General features: G+C 42.8%; 1 protein-coding gene across 1 annotated transcript in view; it reads left to right on the forward strand.

The window, feature by feature from the left end:
* LOC121579768 (autism susceptibility gene 2 protein-like) overlaps positions 1-15,267 on the forward strand; it is a 542,213-nt gene that overhangs the window by 384,908 nt on the left and 142,038 nt on the right. The window contains exon 5 of the mRNA XM_041894648.2: positions 1,579-1,608. Coding sequence (XP_041750582.2) covers positions 1,579-1,608 — 30 coding nt within the window. The remainder of the gene's footprint in view (positions 1-1,578; positions 1,609-15,267) is intronic.

Here is a 15,267-nt window from a genome sequence, read left to right on the forward strand (position 1 = left end):
TATTCAAACTCATTTCATGTATGTTTTCATGGTCTACACAAAATAATGTCAAAGTGGAATTTTGTTAGTAGATTTTTTGTTTTGTTATTAATACAAAATTAGAAGCTGAAACGTCCTCAGTCAATAAGTATTCAACCCCTTTGTTATGGCAAGCCTAAATAAGTTCAGGAGTAAAAATGTGCTTAACAAATCGCATAATAAGTTGCATGGACTCATTCCGTGTTCAATAATAGTGGTTAACATGATTTTTGAATGACTACCCCATCTTTGTACCCCACACATACAATTATCTGTAAGGTCCCTCAATCGTGAATTTCAAGCATAGATTCAACCACCGATTGGTAGATGTGTAAAAATTGAAATAAAAAGCAGACGCTGAATACGCCTTTGAGCATGGTGAAGTTATTAATTACACTTTGGATGGTGTATCAATACACCCAGTATTCCAAAACATGCATCATGTTTGCAACAAGGTGCTTAAGTAATACTACAAAAATGTGGCAAAGAAATGAACTTTTTGTCCTGAATACAAATATGTTTGGGGCAAATCCAACACATCACTGAGTACCACTCTTCATATTTTCAAGCATGGTGGTGGCTGCATCATGTTATGGATATGCTTGTCATCGGCAAGGACTAGGGAGTTTTTTGGGATAAATAGAAACGGAATACAGCTATAAGCACAGGCAAAAACCTGGTTGTCTGCTTTCAAACAAACACTGGGAGACAAATTCACCTTTCAGCAGGACAATAACCTAAAACACAAGGCCAAATCTACACTGGAGTTGCTTACCAAGATGACATTGAATGTTCCTGAGTGGCCTAGTTACAGTTTTTATTTAATTGGCTTGGAAATCTATGGCAAGACTTGAAAATGACTGTCTAGCAATGATCAACAATCAACTTGACAGATCTTGAAGAATTGTAAAAAGAATAATGGGCAAATATTGTACAATCCAGGTGTGCAAAGCTCTTAGACTTACCCCAAAAGACTCACAGATGTAATCGCTGCCAAAGGTGCTTGTACAAATTATTGACTCAGGGGTGTGAATACTTATGTAAATTAGATATTTCTGTATTTCATTTTCAATAAATTTGCAAAAATGTCTAAAAACATGTTTTCCCTTTGTCATTAATGTGGGAATGTGTGTAGATGGGTGAGAAAAATATATATAAGTCAATGTATATGAATACTTTCTGAAGGCACTGTATATATTAAATTCCAGACTCTGACATTGCTCATTCTGATATTTCTTAATTTAAATTTGTGTATTTTTGGGATTTGTGTGTATTTTGTTGTATTACTAGGTGTTACTGCACTGTTGGAGCTAGAAACACAAGCTTTTCACTGCAGCTACGATAACATCTGCAAATATGTGTACACAACCAATAACATTTGATTTGATTTGAATATGATGGAAATACTCATCTGTACTCAGTTCTCCATTAAATATGTGTCGTGTGACGAGGTAAATTAGATTCTGTACACTCACATTTACAATAAAGCAAATAAACAGGAGGGAAAATGACAGGGTATATGCCTAGTTATTCTAACCATGTTTCTGTGTTCTCTTACAGTGTGACAGTGAGAGCGACCAGGAAGACAAGGTAAGACTCTATTTTAGTGTTTACGTTTCTCTACCAAGACATTCCTTTCTTCTTGCAATGCAGATCATTTTCATGTATCTTTTATCAATGTGTTTTCAATGAGGGCGGCAGGTAGCTTAGTGGTTAAGAGCGTTGTGCCAGTAACCGAAAGGTCGCTGGTACTAATCCCCGAGCCGACTAGGTGAAAAATCTGTCGATGTGCCCTTGAGCAAGGCACTTAACCCTAATTGCTCCTGTAAGTTGCTCTGGATAAGAGCATCTGCTAAATGACAAAAAATAAAATGAGGATAAAATATTAGACTTTCTTTAAGAGTGTGAATTTCTATTTAATTAGAATTAAACATCTAGTTAATAACTGTGAGAGAGGCCTAATTAGCTGCACATTAATTAAAAATGACTAAATGATGTGCAAAATCTAAATTGAACTGTTATGGCTTTAGATTATAGTTAAGTGGAGCTGCTATGGCTGTGTGGGTTTCCATTAGGGTTTATACAGTATTTTTTCAAATCGTTTCTCACAGAAGCATTGTGTTTACAAGACATCAACAGCGTGCTTCACTGTCTTCACCTCTAGTATAATAGTAAAATAATAGTATAAAAAGTGTAATATTTATAAAAAGTGTATATTCATATTCTTGAATTATTATAAGTATTATTAGCCTCTCATCATACTGTATCGCAGTCTCTTATCTTAAACAGACTGCATTTTAATGTAACTTGGTCCAAAACCATGTGGCTCTGACTGGTCCGCATGTTGCAAAGTTGAACCTTTGCCAGTGGTCTGAACATATTCACAGATAGTATTCTCAGATCCTTCTGAGCGGAACAGTAAACTTGCAACTGTAAATCCAGCAAAAGTGTGATGATTTAGAATACCATTTGTTGTTTGTTGTTTTGTTCAGTCGCTTCTGTAAATTGAGTCAATACTCAGTGCCGTCGATTCAAATGACCCCTGTCGCCGTGGCAATTCCTTTTGTTTCAGCAACACGTCGTAGCCTATAATTCCCTTAGTGATTTTATTAATTCATCCCAGATCATGTTACAGTGGTGATGAACAGAGCTGAGCGCCACGCTGTACCTTTCTGTCATTGATTAATTGTGTGTTAAAATAACAGAGGAGTGAATTAGTAAATAGGGTGACTGTGACTCCCACCGTTCCCCTCTGTTACGGAGTAATTGAAGCTCACGCTCCTCAGCATCATCCCCGTTACCCTGTAGTCACCACAGTCACTATCTGTCCCTGCCAGACATCAGCTTCGCTCTCTCTCTCTCTCTCTCTCTCTCTCTCTCTACTTTAGAACACGGCTGTGGAGAGAAAGAGGGGGGGGGGGCACAGTCATTTTAAAGGGTCAAATGTATTCAGATGAGGACAAACGTGGCTTATTTCGTTTTCTTCAGAATCAGGAAATGGAAAAAGTGTTCCCAGGAGAAATCACGTTCTGCCTGGTGTAGAGAGGCCTCTGCCATGGTGACGGGAGCCGCAGGGGCTCTGATAAGAGCCAGCTATTCGCCTCTCTCTCACTGTGTGTGTGTGTGTGTGTGTGTGCACGTGAGTGTGGTGGACAAGCGTGTGTGCGTGTTCTTTTAATACATCCTGTCTCCAAAGGACAGTCAACGATGTCAGAGGACATGAATGTTCTACTGGGTGCTCTTTACAAAGTGGCCTGTTGGATGGGAGTCCTCTAACATGACATGATAATGGTGTGTTGGCTGACAGTTAGAAACCAGGGCCCTCACACACACATGCATGGACACATACATGCACACACACTTGTCCATTATTAGCCCAATCTATCAGTCATTTCCTTTCTTCTCTGTGACGGTGTCTCACATGTGGAGCCCTTTTAGAGTTAAGACATTGATAGGGACAGGGTGTTCTCATCCTACTGTCACTTTAATAGACAATATTACTATACCATGATTACTGTAACTGTTAGAATGTTAAAGAAGTGTCTGTGATTCTGTGTCTGGTCTTAGGCTGAAGGTGATGGTACACTGTCTATAGCACTGTCATGTCTCTTTGTCCCTGTAATAGTGTCTGATGGCCTTATTGTTACCCAGAGTGTTATTGAATGATACGTTCTGTCCTCTTTTCATCAGGCAGAGTGGGGTGGTCCATCTCGGCTCAGGGCCTGCATCCGGGGTCCGTCCAGGGACTGCCGGTGGTTGATGAATTGGTGTCGGTATATGGCAGGGATCATCAACTAGATTCAGCCGCGGGCCGATTTATTCTTGAGCGGATGGTCGGGGGGCCGGAACACAATTACAAATAATTTGTAGACTGCAAATTGACCGCAAGAAGCCCAAACAGATATAATGTTTGACTAAAACATAATAATGTCAAACCTTGCTTACATGTGTACAGTCTTGGTCAAAAGTTTTGAGAATGACACAAATACTAATTTTCACAAAGTCTGCTGCCTCAGTTTAGATGATGGCAATTTGCATATACTCCAGAATGTCATGAAGAGTGATCAGCTGAATTGCAATTAATTGCAAAGTCCCTGGTGCTTGAAATCATTGTTCCTCCTCTGTTAACCATGGTTACCTGCAAGGAAACACGTGCTGTCATCATTGCTTTGCACAAAAAGGGCTTCACAGGCAAGGATATTGCTGCTAGTAAGATTGCACCTAAATCAACCATTTATCGGATCATCAAGAACTTCAAGGAGAGAGGTTCAATTGTTGTGAAGAAGGCGTCAGGGCGCACAAGAAAGTCCAGCAAGCGCCAGGACCGTCTCCTAAAGTTGATTCAGCTGCGGGATCAGGGCACCACCAGTGCAGAGCTTGCTCAGGAATGGCAGCAGGCAGGTGTGAGTGCATCTGCACGCACAGTGAGGCGAAGACTTTTGGAGGATGGCCTGGTGTCAAAAAGGGCAGCAAAGAAGCCACTTCTCTCCAGGAAAAACATCAGGGACAGACTGATATTCTGCAAAAGGTACAGGGATTGGACTGCTGAGGACTGGGGTAAAGTCATTTTCTCTGATGAATCCCCTTTCCGATTGTTTGGGGCATCTGGAAAACACCTTGTCCGGAGAAGACAAGGTGAGTGCTACCATCAGTCCTGTGTCATGCCAACAGTAAAGCATCCTGAGATCATTCATGTGTGGGGTTGCTTCTCAGCCAAGGGAGTGGGCTCACTCACAATTTTGCCTAAGAACACAGCCATGAATAAAGAATGGTACCAACACATCCTCCGAGAGCAACTTCTCCCAACCATCCAAGAACAGTTTGGTGACGAACAATGCCTTTTCCAGCATGATGGAGCACCTTGCCATAAGGCAAAAGTGATAACTAAGTGGCTCGGGGAACAAAACATCGAAATTTTGGGTCCATGGCCTGGAAACTCCCCAGACCTTAATCCCATTGAGAACTTGTGGTCGATCCTCAAGAGGCGGGTGGACAAACAACAACCCACAAATTCTGACAAACTCCAAGCATTGATTATGCAAGAATGGGCTGCCATCAGTCAGATGTGGCCCAGAAGTTAATTGACAGCATGCCAGGGCGGATTGCAGAGGTCTTGAAAAAGAAGGGTCAACACTGCAAATATTGACTCTTTGCATAAACTTAATGTAATTGTCAATAAAATCCTTTGACACTTATGGAATGCTTGTAATTATACTTCAGTATACCATAGTAACATCTGACAAAAATATCTCATAACACTGAAGCAGCGAACATTGTGAAGACCAATACTTGTGTCATTCTCAAAACGTTTGACCATGACTGTATATGATCACGTGTGTCTCTCTATTATGTGTGGGAATTCTTGGGAACAGATTTCTTAAACTTAAATAACTTGGGCTGATTTCCTGGTGGTTTTACAGTCTTTTATGTCCTACAGTGAAAATTTCCCCCCATTTTTGAGGTTTAAATTATTATTTTTTGGCTCAGAAAACTTGGGGGGCCAAATAAAATCACCCGCGGGACAAATTCGCTCTACGGTCCGCCAGTTGGGGAACCCTGGTATATGGGATACGAGCGAGAGAGAAAAAAGCTCATCCCAGTGAGTCTGAGCCAAACTCTTCTCAAAGCTTTGGCCGGCCTGGATGTTCCAATCCTGGCTCTGGCCGCAAAGTGTGCTTGGCCCCGATTCCAGTCATTGATTGTGTTCCGGCTCTCTCTCCCTCCCCAGGCCAGGCAGCCCGGTGGTTCCGGGCTCGATTCTGATCCAGGATCAGGTAGTTATTTTTATTAGAGCTAACAGGTAGGACTGGGCTGTTCATTTGGAGCAGCTTGAGTCCTATTATTACAGCAGGATTACAGGCAGGAGGAGAGGACAGGAGAAGCGCGGCAGAGAGAGGGAGAGAGGGAAGGATTCCATAGCCTTAAGGTGCCTTTGATGTGGGCCGCCAATATCCAATAACATTCCCCGTTTCATGGCGCAGGTTTTTCACCATCTGAGAGCATTTAAAGGCTGATGAGGCTAAAGTGAATGTAAAATGTGCTCAGTCTTAAACTCTAATGTGCACGTGTTTATGTGCCCAGAACATCTTTCAATGATTTAAGAAAAATACCCTGTGCTGCTCCTTGGGCATGTAGACACAACACATAGTTGCGCAAGCGTCAATTCCCTCAAATATACAGCTTTTATTTCAAAAAATTGCTTTTCATGATAAATCTTTTCAAGCATTAGTTATAAGATGGAAATGACTGTTCCATGGAAATTACATAGTCACGAGCACCAGCCACTCTATCCAGACCATACTAGCTAAATGCTTAAGTGATTTTGCTGGTAAGTGGCACCTTCAACTGCCAGTCAAATTCTTTGCAAAGATATCTGGTGGTGTCCTAGTGCTTTTTACTAGACTAGAGCGTCAGCCCCCAGCCCTGAGTGATTGAAGACTACTTAGGCCTTTTATGAAGATGGCAAGTCCTCTCTCTTATCATTCAACAGTCTTTTTATTCCACCTGCCGCAGATCCTCTTTACCTAGACCACACCTTCACAAAGTGTGTATTTTTTCCCCATCAGTCAATCAGCGTTTGGCCACTAAGCAGTAAATGCCATTTTGAAAGCGGTTTGTGTCTTATTAACGACCTGGCATGGAAAAGTGGTGTAATTTGCCATAGTTGGCTCGTATTGGAGGCAAGGGGAAGCTGTAAGTGGTTTCTTTAGTGGAGCCGCCATGGAGAGGACCTGTTTGTCCTTGACATCAAATAAAGATCTGAGCTGGTAATATATTTGCTGTTTCTCTTTTTTTATTGTTTTGCAGTGTTTGCCCTCAGGCAATTACAGCAGAAGTGTCGAGTTTCTCAATCACTCAACGAACGAACGGCGCTGTACATAAAAACGTTTTATCTCCTCTCCTTTCCCCTCTACTGCTGGGGAGCTGGATGAGTAATAAAAAGCAGAGAGCGACATGTCAGTGTTAAAAGATTGTGTTTTGCCCCCTCCAAAGGAAGAGTATAGTGTTTACAGGCTTGAGTGGGTGCTCGCTAGGCCGGGGCTGAGGCTGATTGCACTGGAGTACCCTGTCAGCCCGTGATTTGTCACGTACTCTATCATCCTTGTCACTCCGCAGAGCGTTGTCATAGGTAACGTATTGCCCCCCCCCCACACACTCCCTCTCCCCCCTTCTCTTATCTTTGTACCCAGTCCATGTAGGAAATTTGTATTTACTTTGGGGGAGTGTAATTTGTTCCTCATGGATAATATGACCCTTAGCGGAGTCGGATCATGGGTTAGTTGAAGTGATATTTTCCGGTAATGGTAGTCGTACATCATGGCTGTCAGGCTGGGTTAGGAGGCGAGCACATTATAGCTCCATTTTAGCACTGCAGGCATCTGGGATTATTTTCCATAACCAAGTATGACATGACCGCTCTGCGGAGTGCATTACATTTTTACTAGCTTTTTCTCCTCCCCCAGCAACTTCTGTGACTTTTCCCCAGGACCAGGGGGGAGGAGGGGGCTCAGGACTGCCACTGTGATGGATACCCTGGAGTCCCAGCAGCCCCAGCCCAGGTTAACCAGTGTCACAGACCTACACAGGTCCCCTCCATCCCACTACGGACAAATCCACACTCCCTCCGAGACTGACCACAGCAGCCTGCTACTTAGCACACACACACACACACACACACACACACACACACACACACACACACACACACACATAAGCAACACAGAGAAAAAGATAGAGGGAGCGAGGGAGGGAGAGGGAAAGAGCAGGCTTTTTTTTTTCAATAACAAAAAGCTATGAAATGAGTTACCATGGATGTGAGGAATATAAAAATGATTGTGTCTTGACATTTGTCCCTCTGAGCAATTTTCGCTTAAGATGGTGAATCAGAAAAACACCCCTGACAGATAGAGAACATTCAGACAGCAACACCCCCTTCCTCCCTCCTTTCCTCCCTCCCTCTCTCCATCCCTATTTCATCCATTCTTCACTTTCACGGACAGAAATTGTCCTCAGACATGGCAGAGAAGACAATGAAAACAAAGGTTAACGCAAACAATGTGGAGGCGCTCTGCAGCGATTTTTTGTCCCTCCCTCCCTCCCAGGCAAGGTCAGCAGGGTAAATGCCACTTCTTGCCATTGACAAATGGTTGCACCCCTGTCTGGTAATCAGCCGGGTCCCAGAGGTGGGCGAGCAGGCGGAGCTCATTAGCGTGGCTCAAATTAATGTGAAGACCGGAGCCCTGGCCGAGCTCTGCACTGACAGCAGGCCAGGGGCGAGGGGAGGAGAGGAGTGGGGAGGGGGGCGATGGATGGATGGGGATGGACTGACACTGGCTGGTTGATGGATAGCCAGGTCAGCATGCTCTCTCTCTCCACACTGTCCCAGCAGGCAGATACACACCCAGCTGTACATAATGACAAGGCAGAGCATTGGGCCATGAGAGGGAAGGTCAGCATGCCCTTAGGAGAGTGTTACCCTTCTCCCACTGACAGGCTGATAATTAAACACAACCAGCGTAATCAACTGACTACATTAGTCTATTTTATTCACTAATTGCATGGTGATGACATGAGGCTAAATATCAGAGCAGTAAAACCGTTTTTTCACTATTTATTTAGGGATATGGCCCATTTTAGTAGTTAATACAACACTAGCATGTAAGGGTATTTTTATGTACACTTAGCATCCCAGTACATTGTGGGCAGCTCCTCCACAGATATGTTTCTATGACCCTGTACAGATCTGTGTAACACTGGGGTGGTAGCTGTTTTGAAACTCTAGCATTGTCTCTCCTTTGGTCACTGAGTGACCCTGTGCGCCCTGGTCAAAAGTAGTGCACTATATAGGGAATAGGGTGCCATTTTAGACACAGACCAAGTCCCCAGTCTCTAGTTCCTAGTCACTAGTCTTCTCCCCCAGAAGGCATATCCTCATTCTGTCATTCTGTCACAGTACATCTCCCTCTGCTAACACTCAACATCTAGATGGAGACAATTATCAACATGTCACTAATGCTCACTCAGCAGCACCCATGCCATACTCCCCAACCACTTACACTACAGACCTTGTAAGTAAATACATACTGATAAAAGTGACAACCCCTGGTCACTCGTTGGAAAGGGAGAGAGAAAGATTGCCATGGGCGAGAAATGTTGTTGTTGTTGTGTGTTCAATCAATCAATCACATTTATTTATAAAGCCCTTTTTACATCAGCAGATGTCACAAAGTGCTATACAGAAACCCAGCCTAAAACCCCAAGCAGCAAGCAATGCAGACGTAGAAGCACAGTGTTGTTGTTGATAGTGATTTTGCAATGCCCAAGCTGATTTCTCAACTTGCATTACCAAACAACCAATGTCTCTCTTCTCTTCTCTCAAACAGAATGCTACGTCGAAAACAGATTTATTTAACACCCAAAAGGGCACCGGGTATATTTATTTGCTAGACCTATGAAATTATCCACTTGTGCCTTTGATAGCTGTGAACGTCCAGTTTGGGTGTCGAAACATTGCCTATGTAAGACGTTGACTGCAGCCTGGCTATGTGATATTATACAAGGCCTGTGTTTTCCTAGCTCTCCAGAGCCTTTGACCTCACCATTCATTTATGCCCAATGATAAAAGGTAATAATGCACACGTTTGAATAGGGACAAGGTTGCCAAGTCCTTGAAATTGAATGAAGGGAGAACACTCGGTAGTGAATAACGTTTCAATCCCAACGCAGAGGGAGAACAGGCATTGGAAAATAATTCAATCAGCAACAAAAACCATAAATACACCATTTGAATGAGATATTCTCTCCTGTGGAAAGAAAAGCCATTTCCATCTTTCCTGACCTGGAAAAGAAAAACGTCCCTGGCAAATTGTGGATATATATCACCGCTTTTATGAGATCCGCTGCATACTGGGAGGCTTTGCTATGGAAACAAAACCCTAAGCCCAGAAAAAATTTACATGGATGTATGAATGTATGCACTGTGGCAGTTATTTTTTCCACAGCTCAAATGCTATTGTACACACAATACCATGTTGAGTATAAGCCTTCATAAACAAGATATTGATGATGTTAGGATAAGATACTTTTCTATTGCAAATTATTTTACATGGACAAATGTGTTGGCTATTTACAGTAAATGTCTACTATATGTCCTCAGTTCTGATCTTATTTATTTTATTATCACAGACACAAATGTTATTAAATCAAATCAAATTTGATTGGTCACATGCGCCAAATACAACAGGTGTAGACTTTACATTGAAATGCTTACTTACAAGCCCATTCCCAACAATGCAGAGTTAAAAAGTATGAAAAATATTTGCTAAATAAAAAAGGAAATAGTAACACATTAAAAACAATAACGAGGCTGTATACAAGGAGTTCCAGTACCGAGTCAATGTGCAGGGGTACGAGGTAGTTGAGGTAATTGAGGTAATACAGTAATAAATTGTCTAATGTTATGGAATATGCCTCTGCTGAACACTTAATACAATCCATATGGTAGCTACAAAACAATGTCTGTCAAACTGAATGATAACAGTTTTGTTTTGTTTTAATCATTAATATGATTCACCCATTAGAGAACCACTTTCAATAATAACCCCCTACAGTGGCATTGATCAGACATACAGTAGGACTCTTGATGCCCCATATACATAGACTTGAAATTCCTGACACTTTAATAATGGAACACTAGTCACTCTAATAATGTTTACATATTTTTGCTTTACTCATCTCATATGTATATACTGTATTCTATTCTACTGTATTTTAGTCTATGCCACTCTGACATTGCTCATCCTAATATTTCTAATATTTCTATATTGCTTAATTCCATTCTTTTACTTTTAGGTTGTGTGTATTGTTGTGAATTGTTAGATATACTGTACTGTTGGAGCTAGAAACACAAGCCTTTCGCTACACCCACAATAACATCTGCTAAACATGTGTATGTGACAAATAAAATGTGTTTTGATTTCATTTGTATCAACCAACATAGGGAGCAGCTAATATAATCTGGGCGCATCCCAAATGGCACCCTATTCCCTTTATAGTGCACTACTGTTGACCAGATATATTTGGTTGGATCAAGACTAGGCCGTGGACCGTGCCCTCCTCAGGTGTCTATCCTCATCTATATCCTCATCTATATTTATGACAGAGCGTTGTCTGTTACCATCCTTTAAAAATGCATGTACTCAGACCTTGGGTTCAAACCACAGTCTCTGGAAACCCGCTCTTTGGGAAAAAACACTATTGTTGTTATGCAGGATTCTTTCCATGGAGCCCATCTTCTGTTCTCTCTCTCTCTCTCTCTCTCTCTCTCTCTCTCTCTCTCTCTCTCTCTCTCTCTCTCTCTCTCTCTCTCTCTCTCTCTCTCTCTCTCTCTCTCTCTCTCTCTCTCTCTCTCGCCCTCTAGCTCCTGTGCTCGTGCTCTTGCTCTCTCACTCATTCTCTCTCTCTCCGTCTGTCTGTCTCTCTCTCTCTCTCTCTCTCTCTCTCTCTCTCTCCATCCGTCTCTGTGCCTTCTCTCTCCCTGCCTACTGAGAGTGATTTCTCAGACACTCCAAGGTTAAACTTTCTCTGTGTGTGCGGCGGATGGCGGAGGATGTCAGTCAAGGCCCCGCTCACCTACGCAGAAGCCCCCATGGCGGCCGGCCAGTCACTCGCATACAAACCTCTGCCAACTCATTGCCCTTTTGTCAAGCCAACGATTCCTGCAGGCTCTCACTTTAGAATTTACTGCCTTTTTTTTCTCCCTTCATCCCTCTAAAGATCAACCTCGCCTCACCTACACAAAATGGCTCTATCCAGTGGCGGCCTGACCATTCAGGCATTAGGGGCAGTGCCCCACTTGTGATTGGCCCCCCAAAAATGTTTTGGTAAAAATATATTTGTTTTTTATTTTTCAAATAAATATATGTTATATAATTCATAGATTAGGTTTAAAAGGTCCTTGAAAGTGTACATTTTACTGTTTCAAAAATATATTGTTCAAAACAAGCTGTTCAGTTACCTACTACTCTGCCAGCAGCAGCTCCGGGTGCTCGGCCTGCCGCCCGGTGCTTGGATTGCATTACCAGCTATTACACTGAGGGAGTTCCGTGACGTGAACGGGCAAAAGCAGTGAGGGTTGAGCGCCCTTCTAAAATCGAACAGTAATCTGTGCCGCTCAGTCATGTTGTCAACAAGGCATCGTTCGGAAATGTACAGCATATCTTTTCCATACAATATATGTTTTAATTTTCAAACTAGTTTTTATTAGGAAGACGTCCTGTAGCTCAGTTGGTAGAGCATGGTGCTTGCAACGCCAGGGTTGTGGGTTCGTTTCCCACGGGGGGCCAGTATGAAAAATGTATGCACTCACTAACTGTAAGTCGCTCTGGATAAGAGTGTCTGCTAAATGACTAAAATGTAAATGGATAAAGCCTTTTTATCAAAAGCAATCACCTTTGCATGTGAAAACCCAGAATTCTACTCATTACTCCACATGCTTAACCTACGTCTCCCGGGGCATGCCCATGGCATTAATAGAACTCCATCATTGCTTGCTAATGAAGCGGGGTTTGGGGGACTGCACCAATGAGATTGCAGGATTTCATCACATGATTTTCACAGCACAAAGTTAAATGGACCATCCTTGGGCATTGAAATGAACGCCCAGAAGACCTTCTGGATCAGGTACTCAACAGATGGCGCCAAAGAGCAAATTGCAATGGACTTGTAAATACATTATCATGACATTCATTGGGCGCATGGGACCTGATAAACTGGACATCCACATTCATCAACAGTCAAAGGACAGAGGGATACACTAGCTGGAACTTTCTTACAGACCTGGTAGGACGAAATATAGCATGGCTCTGTGCCCAGTTCGCAACACTGTTTTTTGTTTCCCCTGCCGTTCATCAGATGCTAGCTAGTGGACACCAGCTACCGGCAAGCTAACTACCGGTAGCTTGGTAGCTCACATGACATTTTCATGTCTAACTAAAGTTAACTGGCGCGCTCATCATGCTTTGTGACATTATGCTAGCTATCCCCAGTTACATAATTTGTTTTCACTTTTCACATCTGTGCTTGTTGCGTTTTCCCTTTGCTATTGTCATCGATGCACTCGCTTGTGAGCTGGCTACTCGTTCTAAATAGTTGGTCATCAAAACAGTGGCAGCATGTGGTGATTCTGTTTTTACATGGAAAAGTGAAATAGGTATATTTATGCTGTTGTTGAAATGCACAGGTCACTTTATATATCTTCCCAAAGAAACAACTTAATTTGAAAACTATTTCTGTCATGCTGCTTTGTTGACAACTCCCTTGCACAACCACCCACCCACCCCCGGGTATGTCCTTGCCTCTGTAACCGGTGTGAAATGGCTAGTTAGCGGTGCGCGCTAGTGGCATGTGATGTCACTCGCTCTGAGACCTTAAAGTAGTTGTTTCCCTTGCTTTTTGGAGCGATAGGTAACAATGCTTTGTGGGAGGCAGTTGCTGATGTGTTCAGAGGGTCCCTGGTTCGAGCCCAGGTTGGGGCAAGGAGAGGGATGGAAGCAATACTGTTACACCTCCTTGTACGTCCCTGTTCCTACCTCGACCAACGCTTGCTTGTTAGAGCCACATAATTAGGTGGCTTTGCTACCTCGTCGTGGCGACGCGACCGGGTCAGAGAAGCATGTCCAACCCCTGTCCTGATTGGTCCTCAGCGATTTGTTGACAATGCGTGTCGCACGTTGGGCTCTAATTATCTGTTTAAGACATAGACGGCCCAGGGGAAATTAAATTAAATTCCCCAGCTTGATGGGCTGACTGTCCTCCCCCAATGGGAGCCATTTTGGATCTTATTAAGTCAAGCCATTGTCTGCCTTTATGAGGCCACTGCACTGTGCTAAAGCCAACCAGGCACTAGCTAACTGCTTTTAAGTAAGAGATTTGGCTCTGGGGCCGTGGCACATAGCAGCTGTACTTCAGTGAATTGTTATTGAAAATTGCCCTTAGCCGACTGCGATCTTGGTTAGTATTGTAATTAAAGAATCTTTAGCTAACCATTTTTTTTTATCGCTTGCTAATGGAACACCTGTGTTGAGCCGGTTGAGCTGCAGTTTGTTATCAGTTTCCTGTCATGGAGTCTCTCCACAGAAGTGTCTCTAAGCACCTACAGCCTGATCATTCCCGTTAGCTAGCTACCCTGCATGCCCTACAAACTGGACAGGAATTGATGTCCCCCTGCATGTGCAAATGAAGTGATAAGAGGTCTCACTCAGATTACACAGAGTCTAAGTGGTTCTGAGAAAGCTTTATGGAGATGAATGAATTCATGAGGTCGGTTGACAGTTCCTTAAAAAGCAATATAATAAGGAATAAATCACATGGTTAGCATTTTGTGCCTCCATAATGATTTCATATTAAAGGGACAGGGAGGGTGACACACAGGGAGACTCCTGAGAGGTAATAGGACCACCTCACTAGAGAGCCGTTGTAACTGACCCTTGTTTATTGTTCTCTAATATTTTAAAACAGGCACATTAGCAGAAGATATTAGCAAAAGATACATTACCAGAACATTAACATTGCCAGAAAATACTGTGCTTCTTTTGTATTTGTATTCAGTTCAGTGGGTAAGACTGTCTTTGATTGACTTTACTCTGGAAGCGGGCTCATCCCAGAAATGATCCCATTGATCAATCTTGCTGTCATTAATAATGCAGGTCAGGATATGTTGTATGGCAATGGGCCTCAGGGACCATTCTAAAGATATCCATTTGCTGTAGAGCTTTGGTCTTAAAGGGTAGGAAGCATGAGTTTTTACTCACCAATGTACAGTAACAACACTGTATGGTCAGAGACGTAGTAACTTAGTTGTAGTCACAATCTGTTTACCTGTAAGTACAAACATAGGTACGTTTTGGAGTTATTACATATGTATTAACTTATATCCAGATATCTTCTGAACTACCCACTGTGCACTATTTCACAACATCATATGGAGGATCTACTCAGTGCTTCTGAGTTTGTATGGTAGCTCTGTAGCTATCTCAAGCTGGCTAAGGTTAGCTAAGGGAACCCGTTAACACGGCAGGCTCTGGTGCCTTCTTGCCATGGGCTCAAAACGAAAGAGAAAATCATACTTTCTTGCTCTAATTCTGTAGAACCTGTTCTCCTTTTTGTTTTGTCAACTTTTCGGCATGTTCTCTGTGAAGTAGGCTACGGGAGTTTTGCAACTTTTTCCACCTTGGCTTAGTCCTTGCGCGC

Source organism: Coregonus clupeaformis, chromosome 13 (genome assembly GCF_020615455.1).
Source record: "Coregonus clupeaformis isolate EN_2021a chromosome 13, ASM2061545v1, whole genome shotgun sequence".
NCBI lineage: Eukaryota > Metazoa > Chordata > Actinopteri > Salmoniformes > Salmonidae > Coregonus > Coregonus clupeaformis.